This window comes from Pezoporus flaviventris, unplaced genomic scaffold (genome assembly GCF_033815535.1).
Source record: "Pezoporus flaviventris isolate CSIRO_AGI_PZ_B2104156 unplaced genomic scaffold, CSIRO_AGI_Pfla_v1 ptg000035l, whole genome shotgun sequence".
Lineage (NCBI taxonomy): Eukaryota > Metazoa > Chordata > Aves > Psittaciformes > Psittacidae > Pezoporus > Pezoporus flaviventris.
The window spans coordinates 848833-864786 of record NW_026892583.1 but is presented as its reverse complement, the minus strand read 5'-3'; the positions used below and the strand labels follow the sequence as shown (position 1 = coordinate 864786).

General features: G+C 42.9%; 1 protein-coding gene across 4 annotated transcripts in view; it reads right to left on the bottom strand.

Annotated features, from left to right (window-relative positions):
- Positions 1–15954, bottom strand: part of SHANK2 (SH3 and multiple ankyrin repeat domains 2) — a 361673-nt gene that overhangs the window by 308631 nt on the left and 37088 nt on the right. For all 4 annotated transcript variants that reach the window (XM_061462082.1, XM_061462086.1, XM_061462083.1 and 1 more), the window contains 3 exons: positions 7989–8208; positions 2898–3101; positions 823–894 (listed from right to left, as the gene is read on the bottom strand). In XM_061462082.1, the coding sequence (XP_061318066.1) occupies positions 823–894; positions 2898–3101; positions 7989–8192 (480 nt within the window). In that variant the 5' untranslated portion in view covers positions 8193–8208. The remainder of the gene's footprint in view (positions 1–822; positions 895–2897; positions 3102–7988; positions 8209–15954) is intronic.

The window sequence follows — 15954 nt, the reverse complement described above, 5'->3', positions numbered from 1 at the left end:
CTAACTGACATCCCTGGACACCATGACTTTTATACCGAGAGCATAAACCCTGAGGTTTATAATCACAGAATAACAGAGTTGTTTGTGCTGGAAAGGACCTTAAAGTTGATCCAGTTCCAACCCCCAGCCACGGCAGGGACACTTTCCACTAGAGCAGCTTGCTCCAAGCCCCTGTGTCCAACCTGCCTTTGAACACTGCCAGGGATGGGGCAGCCACAGCTTCTCTGGGCACCCTGCGCCAGCGCCTCAGCACCCTCACAGGGAAGAGCTTCTGCCTAAGAGTCCCTCTCAATCTCCCCTCTGGCAGGTTAAAGCCCATTCCCCCTTTTCCTGTCCCTACAGGCCCTTGTAGAAAGCCCCACTCCAGATTTCTTTTAGCCTCCCTTTATGTATTTACTTAAGTATAATGTTCAAAACTCAAATGCAGTAATAGAATTCCAGGTTTTTACAGTTTTAAGGAAAAAAAATGAGCAAAAGATTCACTCATTAAGAATTTAGCATAGCGTATGGTCATCATCATTATAACTCTGACCTGCAAATGAGTCTAGAGACATAGATACAGCATGCTGAAAGCGCATTGTATTTACAATGTAAGGTTCATTTAAAATTACTAGTATACACATGGAAGAGTCAAACATGGGAATTTTTCTATGAGATGAATTCTCAGATCACAATTCACACATCCCTGTTGGTGCTGGCAGCACTTACTGTTTGCTGGTCAGCAATAGGCTTAGGTGGGAATGAACTCCTTATTTCCAGTTCCTCAGACATGTTACTTTGCCAAGGAGGCAACTGCTAACTTCCCCAGTCAACTGGGCTTACCTTGGTGTGAAGCTTGGCCACCTGCTTTTCATCAAGATTGAACTGTTTGTACACTCTTTTCTTGTATCGAAACTGAGAGAGAAAAAAAGAATCCATTTTAAATGCCTTATTTTGCTCAAAAGCTCATAACGTGATTTTCTGACCTTACCAGAAACGGCTGGAAAAGATCTTAAAATCATCCAGTTCCAACCACCCTACCATGGGCAGAGACACCTCACCCCAGACTATGCCACCCAAGGCTCTGTCCAACCTGCCCTTGAACACTGCCAGGGATGGAGCATTTACGACTTGCTTGCACAAGCTGTTCCAGTGCTTCACCACCCGCACAGTAAAAAATTCTCCCTTATATCAAACCTGAACGTCCCCTGTTTCAGTTTGAACCCATTACCCCTTGTCTTATCACTACAGTCCCTGATAAAGAGAAGTATCATTCACAGTGATGTAGATTTAGGCAAGATTTCAAATAAAGCTTAGTATTTCCTTTTGAATATTCACCACAAATCAACACTCTGCTTAACACACTGGCATCACAGTTAGACAGTTTATGTAAGCAAAATTCATCTTGTATAAATACACTGAAATCAATGGAGGAGGATTGAAAATGAAATCTGCCTCTGAAATCTACAGAAATAAGCAAAAATTACAGTGAGAAGTGCTTTTCCCTAAGGATTTCTGTGCACTTTCATTTCTAGCCTCAGGCAGGAACAAGAACTAGGAAGGCATGTTGAATTTTAAAAAATATATTTCAAAATATCAGCTTAGCATTTCTGAAATGGGAAAAAAAAAAAAATGATTCCTGAAAAAATCCCTTAATCCACATAGGCAGAACTCACACAGGGGAATAGTTCTCCTGATGTTTATCAGAGCTAGTTACAGAGGTTCAAATCATTGCCTCTTTTTGTGACTGAAACTCACTCATGTGTTACCCTGAGCAGTTTGCTACCCTGCAGCCACAGTATGGCATCTATGGCACAAATAATGGGATTTATATAATTTTACATATAATTTATTTTTATCTAATTATATTATGCAGGTCTATTGGACAATGAGACTGTGAATGAGGCTCTAACACCAGCTTTTCCCAAGATCACTTTTAAGCCCTGAATTGTTCAATCCTTTAGCTGAAGGGAGATGAACTTAGCAGTGAACACTTAGAAAACAACATGACAGAAGAGAAATGCAGTGGCTATTTAATTTGCTTATGGCTATAATACGGGCATCTCTGCCCATATTATAATAATGATCGCATAATAATGATGATCAGAGATAATATGAATCTCTGAAGTAAACTGCCAGACAAGCTGGACTTGAAGCCTTCTCTAACTCTGGTCCTGTTTCCTTGGATTTGTGTGATAGTAGAGTACATTTATGAACTGCAGATTATTAGTGGCTTATGTGCTACCATATAAAGAAGACCAAAATTCATTAAATACTAGTTTCATGCCCCAGTTTCCTTCTATATTGTGTTTCAGAGTGAGCTGGCTCTGCTCCATGTTCAACCAGTGCCATAATAGCTCTGCCCAGTTTATCCTCCCCGTGCACAGCCTCTGCATGAGCAACAGTGAGGGGAAATTCCAGTGTCTGCATGTGACTACTTCACACATACACATTCTCTTTTCCTTTACTGCTTTCCGAGGAGACAAAAGAAATCTGTGCACTGTGAAGGGAGGCACAACAGAGGGAGTGAGTCTGGAGGGGGGAAAGGCTTTACTGAGACAGAAAGCAAAGGCTGGTTAGTTGCCAGCTGCTACCCTACTATTGCAAACCTTCTCAGAGACCCAAAAGCTTACTCCAAAACCTTACATTTCTTTATTAAATCACAGAATAAGACACATCACTCATGTCCTCAGCAGAGGAAAACTTCAAAATCCCATCTCTCAAAGCTGCTGATTATTTGCAACCTTACAGGGATAACACATGGAACAGCTCCACTGAGCAAGTGAACTCCAGCACTTCAGTGAGCAAGGGTTCAAGTTCAGACTTGCTGATCACTACTTCCCAAAAGCAATGCAGGTGCATGTAGAAATCCCAAACGCAGCTCAGAATACAACAGTTTCAAATAGACCTAAAAATACCTCAAGTGAAGGAACTCCTTTATTCACTGGCTGTGGATATTCCCTAAGAAGTCGTTCCTCATCCAGAAACTTCCCATCTCTACCATTGCTTGCAGGCTGGAACAGACCATAATTCAGGACATCCTTCAAACTCTGATTCAAAGTGCACAGAATTCGTTGCTTTGCAACCCACACTGAAGCTTCTGGGTTAAATCTAATGCACTTCTGCAAAGAGAAATCATTAAAAAAATCTAATTAATGAAAAACATTTAAATAGCATCTTACATTCTAAAATTTACAAATATCATACAAACACACACAATAAAAACTACAAATTCCATGACAAAAACATACATCAAGAGTTGTATTTCAGCACACATTCCTCTAGAACAACTAATGCACAAGTGCTGCAGAAACACAACCATCAGAGCCCACATCCTTCTTCAGAGAAAGGACATCTTCACAGCAAGCCTGCTTGAAAAGCCAAGTGAAAGGGATGTTGCAAGATATTTAACCATCCACTTTATTCTGGGCCCTTCTGACAATCAGTCTGATCCACGACAACTGCACAAAATAACAGCATTCAGGTAAGAATTCCAGTTAATTTGAAACTACATGTACCTTAGGGTAAGTTTATGGGAGGAACTATATGGCATGAAGCAATAGAAGACTTGAAAATCCTTCCCAGTTCTCTGCTTCTCACCAGGCTGGAATTTAGGGATTCCAGAAATTTAGGGATTCCAGAAATTTAGGGATTTTGCCACTGTAGCTTATGTTGCAGTCATTGGTTGCAAGCAGCCAGGAGACGGCAATGCCTAGAAACGAATTTGTTGCTTCTGATGTGCCTTAGGAATGTTTGGCACTGCCAACTCACCCTGTATTGGGCCATGAGAAGTGTTTGTACTCAGCTGCCATGGCAGAGCTGCAGCACAGGAGTCCCTTCTTTGCCCACTCAAAGCACACCCCTGTATCCCTGACCGCTCACACTTCAACACAGGATGCAGGGATTGCACATGGGTCAGAGAAAAATGTTCTTCAGAATAGATTTCAATGGAAAACAAATCTTTCTACAGTGTTTATGCACATTGCATCAGTAATATGCAATATATACATTCAGAAATACTTTGCTTTCCACAGGTCTGACATTGGCATATATGAAACATATTTTGCATTGAAAGACATGAGACCTGTTCTTTCCACCTTCTTGGTGCATCCCAAGACCAAATTAAATGTGATAGTGCCTTAAAGGCCAGCTACATACACATTCTTTCTAACAAGAACCACTGAAGAAGCCCTGATTGGCTCAAGAATCCTGTAAGAAACACACTAGGCCACTCAAAATCTAAGTCTAGAAGCAAGATAGTGCATCAACACTGGGTGCTGAAACGTGAGACTTTTGGGTTTGATATTAAAGCTCTCTGGACCATGAGACACGGACAGTTACAACCTTGCATCCCTTCACACTGGTGAGATTAAGTCACTATGCACAACAGAAGGACTGCCAGGTTGGACCAGATGATCCTTGAGGTCCCTTGCAACCTGGGATTCTGTAATTCCATGATTATATACCTAGAAGCAAGGGCAAAAATAGCTCACCTGCTCCAGCTAAAGGGTAGATATTAACTCAATGGGAAGAATGTTCAGGATACAGAAATGCTGAGGAATAACATTTACCTATTCAAAACCTACCAATCAACACATCTTTTTCACCAGACACACGAAACTGTCAATCGTACAGAACTGCACTGCAAGAGAAGAACCATGACAAATAGTTTGCACAGCTGCTTCCAAAATGAGATTGTCAGAATAGCAAAATACAAGTTATGCCCTTCAATAGAAGATGTTGATATTAAAGACGTGACAACCAAAAAGTGGAAAATGCAAACAAGTTGGGTATCATGACAAAAGCAATGGAGCAAGTTGCTTGTTTTGTGTGCAGTGCTGGAGCAAGCCCAGAGGAGGCCACGAGGATGATCAGGGGCTGAAGCACCTCTGTATGAAGACAGGCTGAGAAAGTTGGGGCTGTTCAGCTTGGAGAAGAGAAGGCTGCGTCGAAACCTCAAAGCAGCTTCCAGTATCTGAAGGGGGCCTACAAGGATACTGCAGAGGGACTCTTCATCAGGGACTGCAGTGATAGGACAAGGGGTAATGGGTTCAAACTGAAACAGGGGAAGTGCAGGTTGGATACAAGGAAGAAGTTCATTACTATGAGGGTGGTGAGGCACTGGCACAGGTCACCAAAAGAAGTGGTAAATGCTCCATCCCTGGAAGTGTTCAAGGCCAGGCTGGACAGAGCCTTGGGCTACATGGGCTAGCGTGAGGTGTCCCCACCTATGGCAGGGGGGTTGGAACTGGATGAGCTTAAGATCCTTTCCAACCCTAACTATTCTATGATTCCATAGTAACACATCCTACTTATGATACTCTGTGCTTATTACATGCATGCAATTAAATAAAGGTGATTTACACCAACCACTGCAGAGGAGCAAACTTTTATTCCTACTGGGTTTAGCGAGCTGTTTAATGCTTCCCCATGGGCTAAGCATCTAAAACCCTAAACTACTCCTTTTAAGCAAACATCTGCTTAATCATACTTTCTATAAAACAATGAAGAATAAAAACATAACATTATATTGTTATTTCACGCTCCTCTGATTAAACAGACTAATTTTAAATATCTCTTCTGTTAAATCAATTATAATTATACAGCAAATGGGGTGTGTGTTGGATTTGGCTTGTAGCTGTACCACAGCTCATGAACTATGATCATCTCCAAACTTTACTATTCTACATTTAAGTTCTTGGTTTCCCTGTCTGCAAACCTGAACCCAGCTTTCACTTATCTGTAAAAGAGCCTGTGGGCTGATAAATTAAATCAGAAATGGATCATCTTCTCTAGAACTATTTAAAATGATTGAGTTACTTTTCATTGTGAGTTTATTAAGAAGGAAAAAAAGTACAGAAGGTAAAGCAATAAAAATGATCGAATGAAACACAAAACCAAAAATACTTTTTGATTCATTTCATTTCCTGCACAAAATTAGATTTAAAAATAAGAAGTGTTTCAATAGCGTCAATAAATAACTTAGTACTGGTCTAAGAAATAATGAAATAAGAGGGCTTCAGGAGGCTACTGCCTCCCTGTTTCTAACAGCAGACTAAACCTACCAAGTCAAGTTAATCTTTCCATTTTATTGGATCTATTCATTAAGCACTGAACACAGTTCAAGACATAGCAAGCTGGTAGGATCATCAATAACTTCCTAACCACAGCCAATCAGCGCTTGTCTTGACAGAGGAGTACACTACAGGCAAAATCCTTTAAATTTAAGATGTATTAACAGTGGATTTTAGTATTTCAATCACTACTGAAATGGAAGACCCAAGCTGATGACTGCTTCAGCCAAGATTTAATACAACCCCCATGTGTGGCTCACAGCAGCCTCAGTCCTGCTCTGCCCTCTGCAGCTTTTTTGGCCAGCTCAGGTCCCACACTACTTCCTCTTCACAGAGGTTAGTATCGTTCCATATCAACTAATGGAGTGATACTGGCATTTCAGCAGCAATCCTTATCTAAAAGATTTCAAGTACAAGAGTTTAAGAGAGAAAGCTCCCAGCTCTGACACCCACTCCCCTGAATTTCTGCAGCACTGTGTAGATTGGGCTTTAAAAGAAGAGCTCTACAACCACACCTGAGGCCACCCTGTCAAAACAGCTTTTCCCTGTCAGCCTGCAGACAGCCCATCTCTATCACTCTATAAATGAACTTAATTAAAAAGAAAGGAATAATTTCATCTGAGATAGATCTTCAGTGGCAGCACAGTATGATGTAGATCTTAAATGTCAGCACAGAGTGATGTATGTAGCACACATTCATTAAAAGAATGTGTTGTATAATCATCTTTGCAATGAAAAAGGCTGATGCCTTCAGACTACCATCAACTGAAAAACCCAACAACAGCATTCAGGGAAGCTCAGGACAGTTTAGGAAATTAATCAAACACTTCTGGTTCTAGACAGAATCAGTAATTCCCAAGATTTTCTCTGTGATGAGACTCTTATTCCTATTGTAGCATTTGCAGAAGACAATGATTCTTTTGCTTACAGAATTACAATAGCAAAGTTCTGCAACCTCATGCTCCTAACATTCCAGACACTGAACTTTACAAATTCAGCCACAAAAGAAATACAATTACTCAATTAATTAGACATTTTTTAACAAATGAAGTGTCTGTTCAATTATTTCTGTAAGATAAGAGAGATTGTCTTCTGTTGAAAAGTCCCTATTTTCATCCAGCAGACTTAGGGATGTGAGAAACAGCTATTGGTCCACCACAAAAGGTTCATTTTATCCTCTCTGAGATGTTCCCAGTTTAAGTGGCAAGGAAGAGGGAGAGAATAAAATGGTGATTTCATGTCATTGTAAAAAACAATCAGAAGCTTTGTTCTTCCTCCAAACTGAGTGTGTTGATTTCTCTGCGTTGAAGTCTGAGAAACAACACCATGTAGTAAAGGCACAGCAGCAAAGGAGGAAGGAAAGAGTGATTTGTACTTCTCTTTCCTCATCTTTAAACTCTGAAAGACACCAGCTACTTAAGAAGGATATCTTGTTATGGAGGATGACAGAAAAAGGCAACAAACATGACAGAGAATTTGATGACCTCCTGCTAGACCCCAGTCTAGCACTACACCACAAACTACCTCATGAAAAGAGAAATTAGAGAAAACAGTGGGATTATGTAGATATGAAGCTTTTGTAGAGATAACATGATTTTGGGGTTCAATCTTCATCTGCTGATGAGATTTTAGTTTTCTAATCCTCTTTCTTCTACCCAAACACCTCTGACTGCAGATCAGACAGGTATTTTGCGTTATGATCACAGCTTTCATCAAGTTAACATACTACATAGAGTCTCTTGGGTGCGATGGTGTCTTCAGCTTAGCCTATTAGTCAGATATACCACCAGGGTACAAAATGTAGACATTAAAAGAAAACATGACATAAATTTTGCCTGTAATATATCAAAATTGTAAGAGAACAGAACAGATCTACTGCAGACTGAAGCCAGCAAAACTTCAGCTTCATTTTATTTGTAATGCAATATGATTTACCGTTTGCTGCAGATCAGGTATTATAATTCGAATCACTAACGTGTTGCTCTGACTGTCTTCCATTCTGCTGCTTGGCTTCTCTGCAGTTGCTCTAATTGTGTCATAAATGGTTTCTTCTTTGGAGCTGTCGGATTCAGATTCAACAGAATAGTCGGAAAAGCTTTGTGCCATTTCATCTTCACTTGATGTTGGGCTACGAGGCATGGTCAAGTTCTTCAGCCTGCCAATACAAAGAAGAAAGAGGAAAAGGTAAGCTAAAGTCTTAAACATTAGCCAGTTACAAGTTTAATTTTCTTGGAAGTAATACGCATTTAATAACAAAGTTTTATGTTTCATCCTTTTATTTCCTTCCGTAATTTATGTGGGTATCAGAGGACAATGGAAACAAATCTACCTACAAAATTACTACAGAAGAGGAAGGAGGACAGGGGAAGGAAGAAAGAGTAATAGAAGGGAAGATGACCTTTCATCCCAGGTCCATCCAATCCCCCAAAGGACCTGGAAAACCCCAGCAGGTTCTCTGCTAAATAGAACTGTAGCAAACTGTGCTTAAAACTCTGGCTTTCAAGCTTACTTCTCCCAGTGCAAAAAGACATTTCAGGAGATCAATACAGGTGCTAAACATCATCCTGTACATCAAGAAACTGCACAGGTAAGGCTTCAATGAAAGACAGTATATTCAACTAACAGAATCAAGCAAAAAACTGAATCCTACATGGAATCAGAAAGGTGTAGAGGCTGCTTTGTTTGCTGCTTCAGTATCAACACTACCATAATACATCTACTATACATGCTCAAATAGAGATTTTACAAACATTGTTAATCTGTGGTATAGATCAGGCTAAAATGAAAGTAATGTTTTTCCAAAGTAGGGACAGTTGCATTCAGAGGTCTCACAGTAAGAACAGCAGAATATTTTCCAATCTGGGGTTTTCCAACTACAGCAGCAAAAAACATCACACAAACTAAAGGTTTCTCCAGAAAATGAAAATTATTATTCTATGGGAAAATGGGTGAAAAATTATACTGCAAAAATTTAAAAGACCATCATAAACTTTGCAGTACCCACATTAACAAAAGACATTAAAGCAGAAGTAAAGCACAGAAGGGTGAACTGACTTTACCATGTCACACGTATATGAGGTGACTGTACTGAGAAACCCAGATACATGTCTTCTAGAATGGTCTCAGAATCAGATCCCCCAAAGTAAATACAAACAACAGTGAGGACTAAGAACTTTTTTTTTTACCACCATGTTTAATGATGTAGCTTGAGCCAACTAAATATCACAAGCAGATTACTCATGCCTCTTCGCTGGTCATTTACAGCACAGTGATTACAAAGCAGGCATGAAAGGCTACTGCTCTCAGTCAGCAGTCTAAGGTGACCATAGGATGGAGCCAGTGTTCACACCAGAGGATGGCCAGTGGTGAGGCAGACCTAAAGCTTGAGATCAAAGCCAAGCATTTCCAAAGTACATCACACACCCACACCATCAAGTCTTACCTTGACGATTTCTGATGAAGACCAATTGCAGTGTTATCACCCTCAGCTATAATTACTAATGAAGACAAATGCAGTGCATTCAAACATCTGAAAGCATTCCGGTTCACAGCAGCTTAATGTGCATCCCTATTTACAACAGAAAACTCTTGAGGGAGTATTTCATTCTCTTACTCTTCACTGAACTGTAAATTAATGCCACTCTCCAAAGCACCTTAAGTCAATAAAAAGCATAAACACCTTATTAACTTATTTATCTACCAATGCTAAATCACATGAAGCCAAACTATAGTAGGTCAATACACAGTATTTAAGAGCATGAGAGGTATTTAATAGTATTTAAGAGCGGTAAGAGGAAAAAGACATTAAGACCATCACATGGTTTGTCCCTCCCTAAAGCGATCTGAGTGCACAGTAGATTCCAGGGCAATGGATTCAACAGAGAGCAGTAAGCTGCAGTTAAAAGCACAAAGAGCCTAACTATTCTATGATTCTAATTAGGAAAAATAAAAACTTCCCAATGTGTTGGCAAGTGGTTTGTCATGCAAAAACTACTCAGAAATGAGCAGTTAGGGTTGGAAGTCACCTCATTTTCTGGAATACAGACTTGAATAATCCAAAAGTAACCAGGGAATGGATAATGACAGACTGCATCTGTAGCAGCAAAATTAACAGAGCTTGTGTCCCACCAGTGCTCACAAAATCATAGAATGATTTTGGTTGGAAGGGACCTTAAAGTGCATGCAGTTCCAATCCCCTGCCACAGGCAGGGACACCTTCCACTAGAGTAGGTTGCTCCAAGCCCTGTACAACCTGGCCTTGAACACTGCCAGGGATGGGGCAGCCACAGCTTCTCTGGGCAACATGTGCCAGTGCCTCAACGCCTTCACAGTGAAGAACTTCTTCCTGGTATCTAACCTGAAAGAAAAGATCTGCTACAGAAAAGCAGGTCATAGAAATGCTTTTCTTAAAGACAATAGAGCAACCTAAGAAACTAAACCAGTGCAGGTGCCAGTGTAGGGCAGATCCTGCAGGAGAGCAGAGTTCAAGCATGTCTCCCTAAAACCTACAGGCACCTTAGGGTAATAGAATACAATCATAGAATAACTAGGGTCAGAAAGGACCTTAAGATCATCTAGTTCCAACCCCCCCTGCCATGGGTAGGGACACCTTACACTAAATCGTATCACCCAAGGCCTCGTCCAGCCTGGTCTTGAACGCTGCCAGGGATGGAGCATTCACAACCTCCCTGGGCAACCCATTCCAGTGCCTCACCACCCTCACAGGAAAGAATTTGCTTCTTATATCCAATCTAAACTTCCCCTGTTTAAGTTTGAACTCATTACCCCTTGTCCTATCACTACAGTCCCTAATGAAGAGTCCCTCCCCAGCATCCCTATAGGCCCCCTTCAGATACTGGAAGGCTGCTATGAGGTCTCCACACAGCCTTCTCTTCTCCAGGCTGAACAGCCCCAACTTCCTCAGCCTGTCTTCATACAGGAGGTGCTCCAGTCCCCTGATCATCCTCGTGGCCTCCTCTGGACTTGTTCCAGCAGTTCCATGTCCTTTTTATGTTGAGGACACCAGAACTGCACACAATACTCCAGGTGAGGTCTCACAAGAGCAGAGTAGAGGGGCAGGATCACCTCCTTCGACCTGCTGGTCACGCTCCTTTTGATGCAGCCCAGGATACAGTTGCTTTCTGGGCTGCAAGCACCCACCGAAGCCAGCTCATGCTCATTTCCTCATCAACCAACACCCCCAAGTCCTTCTCCACAGGGCTGCTCTGAATCTCTTCTCTGCCCAACCTGTAGCTGTGCCTGGGATTGCTCCAACCCAGGTGTAGGACCTTGCACTTGGCATGGTTAAACTTCATGAGGTTGGCATCAGCCCACCTCACAAGCGTGTCAAGGTCCCTCTGGATGGCATTCCTTCCCTCCAGCAAATCAACCGAACCACACAGCTTGGTGTCATCGGCAAACTTGCTGAGGGCGCACTCAATCCCACTGTCCATGGCAGCGATGAAGATGCTGAACAAGACCGGTCCCAACACCGATCCCTGAGGGACACCACTCGTTACTGGTCTCCAGCCGGACATTGAGCCATTGACCACAACTCTTTGTGTGCAGCCATCCAGCCAGCTCTTTATCCAGCGAGTGGTCCATCCATCATATTGATGTCTCTCCAATTTAGAGACAAGGATGACGTGTGGGACAGTGTCGAACGCTTTACACAAGTCCAGGTAGATGACATCAACTGCTCTATCCCGTCCATCGGTTCTGCAGCCCCATCATAGAAGGCCACCAAATTGGTCAGGCAGGATTTCCCCTTAGAGAAGCCATGCTGGCTGTCACCAAGCACCTTGTTGATTTTCATGTGCCTTAGCATGGCATCCAGGAGAATCTGCTCCAAGATTTTGCCAGGCACAGAGGTGAGACTGACTGCTCTGTAGTTCCCCGGGTCATCCATTTTCCCCTTCTTGAAAATGGGGGTTATATTTCCCTTTTTCCAGTCATCGGGAACTTCACCTGACTGCCAGGATTTCTCAAATATGATGGCCAGCGGCTTCGCAACTTCATTTGCCAGCTCCTTCAGGACCCACGGATGGATCTCATCAGGACCCATGGGCTTGTGCACCTTCAGATTTTTAAGATTGTCTCGAACCAGGTCCTCTCCCACAGTGGGCGCAAGGTCTTCATTCTCACAGTCCCTGCATCTGCCTTCTAAGACTTGGGTGGTTTGGTCAGAGCCTTTGCCAGTGAAGACCGAGGCAAAGAAGTCATTCAGAACCTCAGCCTTCTCCAAATCCTGTGTAGCCAATTCTCCTGAGAGCTTCCTGAGGGGGCCTACATTCTCCCTAGTCTGTTTTTTATTTGCTATGTGCTTCTAGAATCCCTTCCTGTTATCTTTAATACCTCTAGTTATGTTTAATTCTAACTGGGCCTTAGCTTTCCTAACCTGGTCCCTAGCTTCCCGGACAACATCCCTGTACTCTTCCCATGCCACCTGTCCTTGCTTCCACTTATTATAAGCCTCTTTTTTCATTTGAATTTTCCTCAGCAGCTCCTTATCCATCCAAGGAGGTCTCCCGGTCCTCCTGCTGCACTTCCTTCTGGTTGGGATACAACACCCCTGAGCTTGCAGCAGGTGATCCTTGAATATCAGCACACAGTCTTGGGCCCCTCTGCCCTCTAGGGCTGTATCCCATGGAACCTTACTAAGCAGGCTCCTGAAGAGGCCAGTCTGCTCTTTTGAAGTCCAGGGCAGTGAGCTTGTTGCACGCTCTTCTCACTGTCCTGAGGATCTCAAATTCGAGCATCTCATGATTGCTGCATCCAAGGCTGCCCTGGAGCGTCACATTTCCAACGAGCCCTTCCCTGCTGGTGAGCACAAGGTCAAGCATGGCACCTCTCCTTGTCGGCTCCTCTATTACTTGCAGAAGTATTACTTGGGTGTGTTGGGATGGAATGATGCCCCCCTCCCCCAACACATCTAGTTTAAAGCCTCCTTGACCAGTCTGGCAAGCCTCCTACCAAAACTGCTCTTTCCCTTCTTTATCAGAGCAGCTCCACCAGCCCCCACTAGACCTGGCCTACAAGCTTGGGTCCCGTGTTCAAGACACCCAAACCCCTGACTATGACACCACCCTTTTAACCATTTATTAACCTGGCTAATCCTCCTAGCTTTTTTTAGGTCCTCCCCTGTATCCTGGAGAATTGATGAAAAGACTACCTGAGCTCCAGAGCCCCTTAACCACCTCCCCCAGGGCTCTGTAGTCCCTCTTTATGTTCCCCGGGCTACTACTATCTATATCCGTAGCACCCACATGTATCACCAGGAGTGGGTAATAGTCCGTGGGACTTACTAGAGCAGGCAGCCTCTCTGCCACATCCCTGATCGGTGCCCCCTGTAGGCAACACACCTCCCCTGAGACGGGGTCTGGCCGGCTCTGAAGCTGCATGGAAATGGAAGATACCATCTGTTAACTGCCACAGCTCTCAGAGTGAAGTTGCTACCTCAACTCAGTTTTCTCTCAGTGATCTTCCAAAGACTGGACTATCAACAACCAAAACAACTGCCTCGGAAGAAGTCAGGTAGGTTGCCTGGCTTACCTAGGCTTGTGTCGTGGTTTAAACCCAGCCGGCACCCCAGAACCACACCACCATTCGCTCACTCCTGGAGGGATGGGGAGGAGAATCAAAAGAATGTAACTCCCATGGGTTGAGATAAGAACAGTGCAGTAACTAAGGTATAACACAAACCACTACTGCTACCACCAATAATAATAATGATAAGGGAAATAACAAGGGAAGAGAATACAACACCTCACCACCCACTGACCGATACCCAGCCTGACCCGAGCAGTAATCTAGCCCTTATGGGTAACTGCCCCCAGTTTATATACTGGGCATGACGTGCTGTGGTATGGAATACCTCTTTGGCTAGTTTGGGTCAGGTGTCCTGTCTGTGCTTCCTCCTGGCTTCCCCTCCTCCCTGGCAGAGCATGAGACTCAGAAAGTCCTTGGTCAGAGTAAACATTACTGAGCAGCAACTAAAATCATCGGTGTTATCAGCACTGTTCCCAAGCTGAAAGTCAAAACCACAGCACTGCACCAGCTACTAAGGGAGAAAAATGACTGCTACTGCTGTACCCAGGACAGCCTGTATAGCCAAAGAAAGCAGAGCACCCCAGGATCCTAACTCCCAGCTGGCAATTCATTGGTTGAAAAGGATATTACACAGCTAAAATACAGATGAGTGTTTGATGAAACGATTGTCTGGGATGTCTCATTTCAGTTTCTTAAAAACATAACAGATAGTAGGCTTCCCACAGTTAAGCTGACTGTGTTTTGTAACAACGTGCTGCTTCAGTGGCTGCTCTTGCTATAGAGAAGTGCTGAGTGAAGTCCATCTGTCACTGAATAAAAACAGATTTTCAGTGATCTTGAAAGTAAACTGACAATGGAAATAACCACCACAACACTCTTTGCTCCACCTCACATCCTCTGCCTGTATTTTCAACTCCCATATCTTCAGCTCTGCTGGGCAATCTCCCTCCCTGAACCCTGCACATCCTAACCCCAGCTGAACAGAGCTATGGCTGGTTAAACACCACTTCTGACACAGGAAGGCCATAAAACAGCTGGCAGATGAAAGAAGGAAAGGATGGATTTATGCTTACCCTTATTATGGTACTTTTCCCTTAGCACCTTGCTCTTTAGCTCTGCAGGAGCACTGGGATGTTTACTCTGCCTCTATGACTATTACCAGGTTATGTTTCTCAGGCAAACAGATGACATAAGTTGAGCTCAGACTGCTGCCTTCCTTCACACATGCTATTTTTAGCTGTTCTGGGGTTGTTTTTTCCTCTATCCAGCTGGCAATTTTCATTAAATCTGCAGGAATTTCTTATCAACCATTAAGAAGAGTTTAAAACAGCCTATGAATAAATTAAAAGAAACCATGGGCAAGTAGCGTGACCATCTAACTGCCTTTTTCTTTAAAACAGAAAAGACACAAAAAGCCTTATAAAAGACTAGAATTACAACAGTGCACAGGTAATGAAAAGGCGAGAAATTCAGCTCCCAGAGCTCGCTCTCTCTCTATGGGAATGGTGAGCTGCAGTGAGTGGAAATGGACACAGACTGGGAAAAAAGCAACAGCAGCAAGAGACTGATCAGGTTTTTCGAGACTTATGGTTGTTAAACGCCATCTGGAAAGAATTTATTAAATATAGATGTTTAAATTTTCAGCTATCTTAAATATTATAAACTTGAGACTTACTGAAGAGCCTACATGAATGCCAGGGAGGGTCTCTTCATCAGGGACTGTAGTGATGGGACAAGGGGTGATGGGTTTAAACTGAAACAGGGAATGTTCAGGTTAGATATAAGGAAGAAGTTCTTTACTGTGAGGGTCGTGAGGCACTGGCACGGGCTGCCCAAAGAAGTGCTAAACGCTCCACCCTCGGCAGTGTTCTAGGCCTGGTTGGACAGAGCCTTGGGTGACATGGTCTAGTGTGAGACGTCCCTACCCATGGCAGGGGGGTTGGAAGGCTGGAACTAGATGAGCTTAAGATCCTTTCCAACCCAAACCATTCTATGATTCTATGAATATCACCGATACTGAAACACACTGGCTGAGGAATCTTCATTAAACATAGATGTATTATCAGATACACACTGCACTTGCCCACTACAAAGATCATACTTTAAAATTTTCAGTTTTGGCTACATGCACTTTTGTTGACCATGCAAAGTAACAAACCCTCCTATCTCGCTTCATACTGGCAAATATGGAACACAATGATATACATACATACACAAAACTCTATTTTAGAAGATCTGTCCCATATAAAGTCCCATCCCTATTATATCCCCCAGCAAATACAGCACGTGCAGGTGTGTTTGTCCAGTGTGCCTGGAGCAATCCCAACAGTTAATATATACCAGCCAACTACCA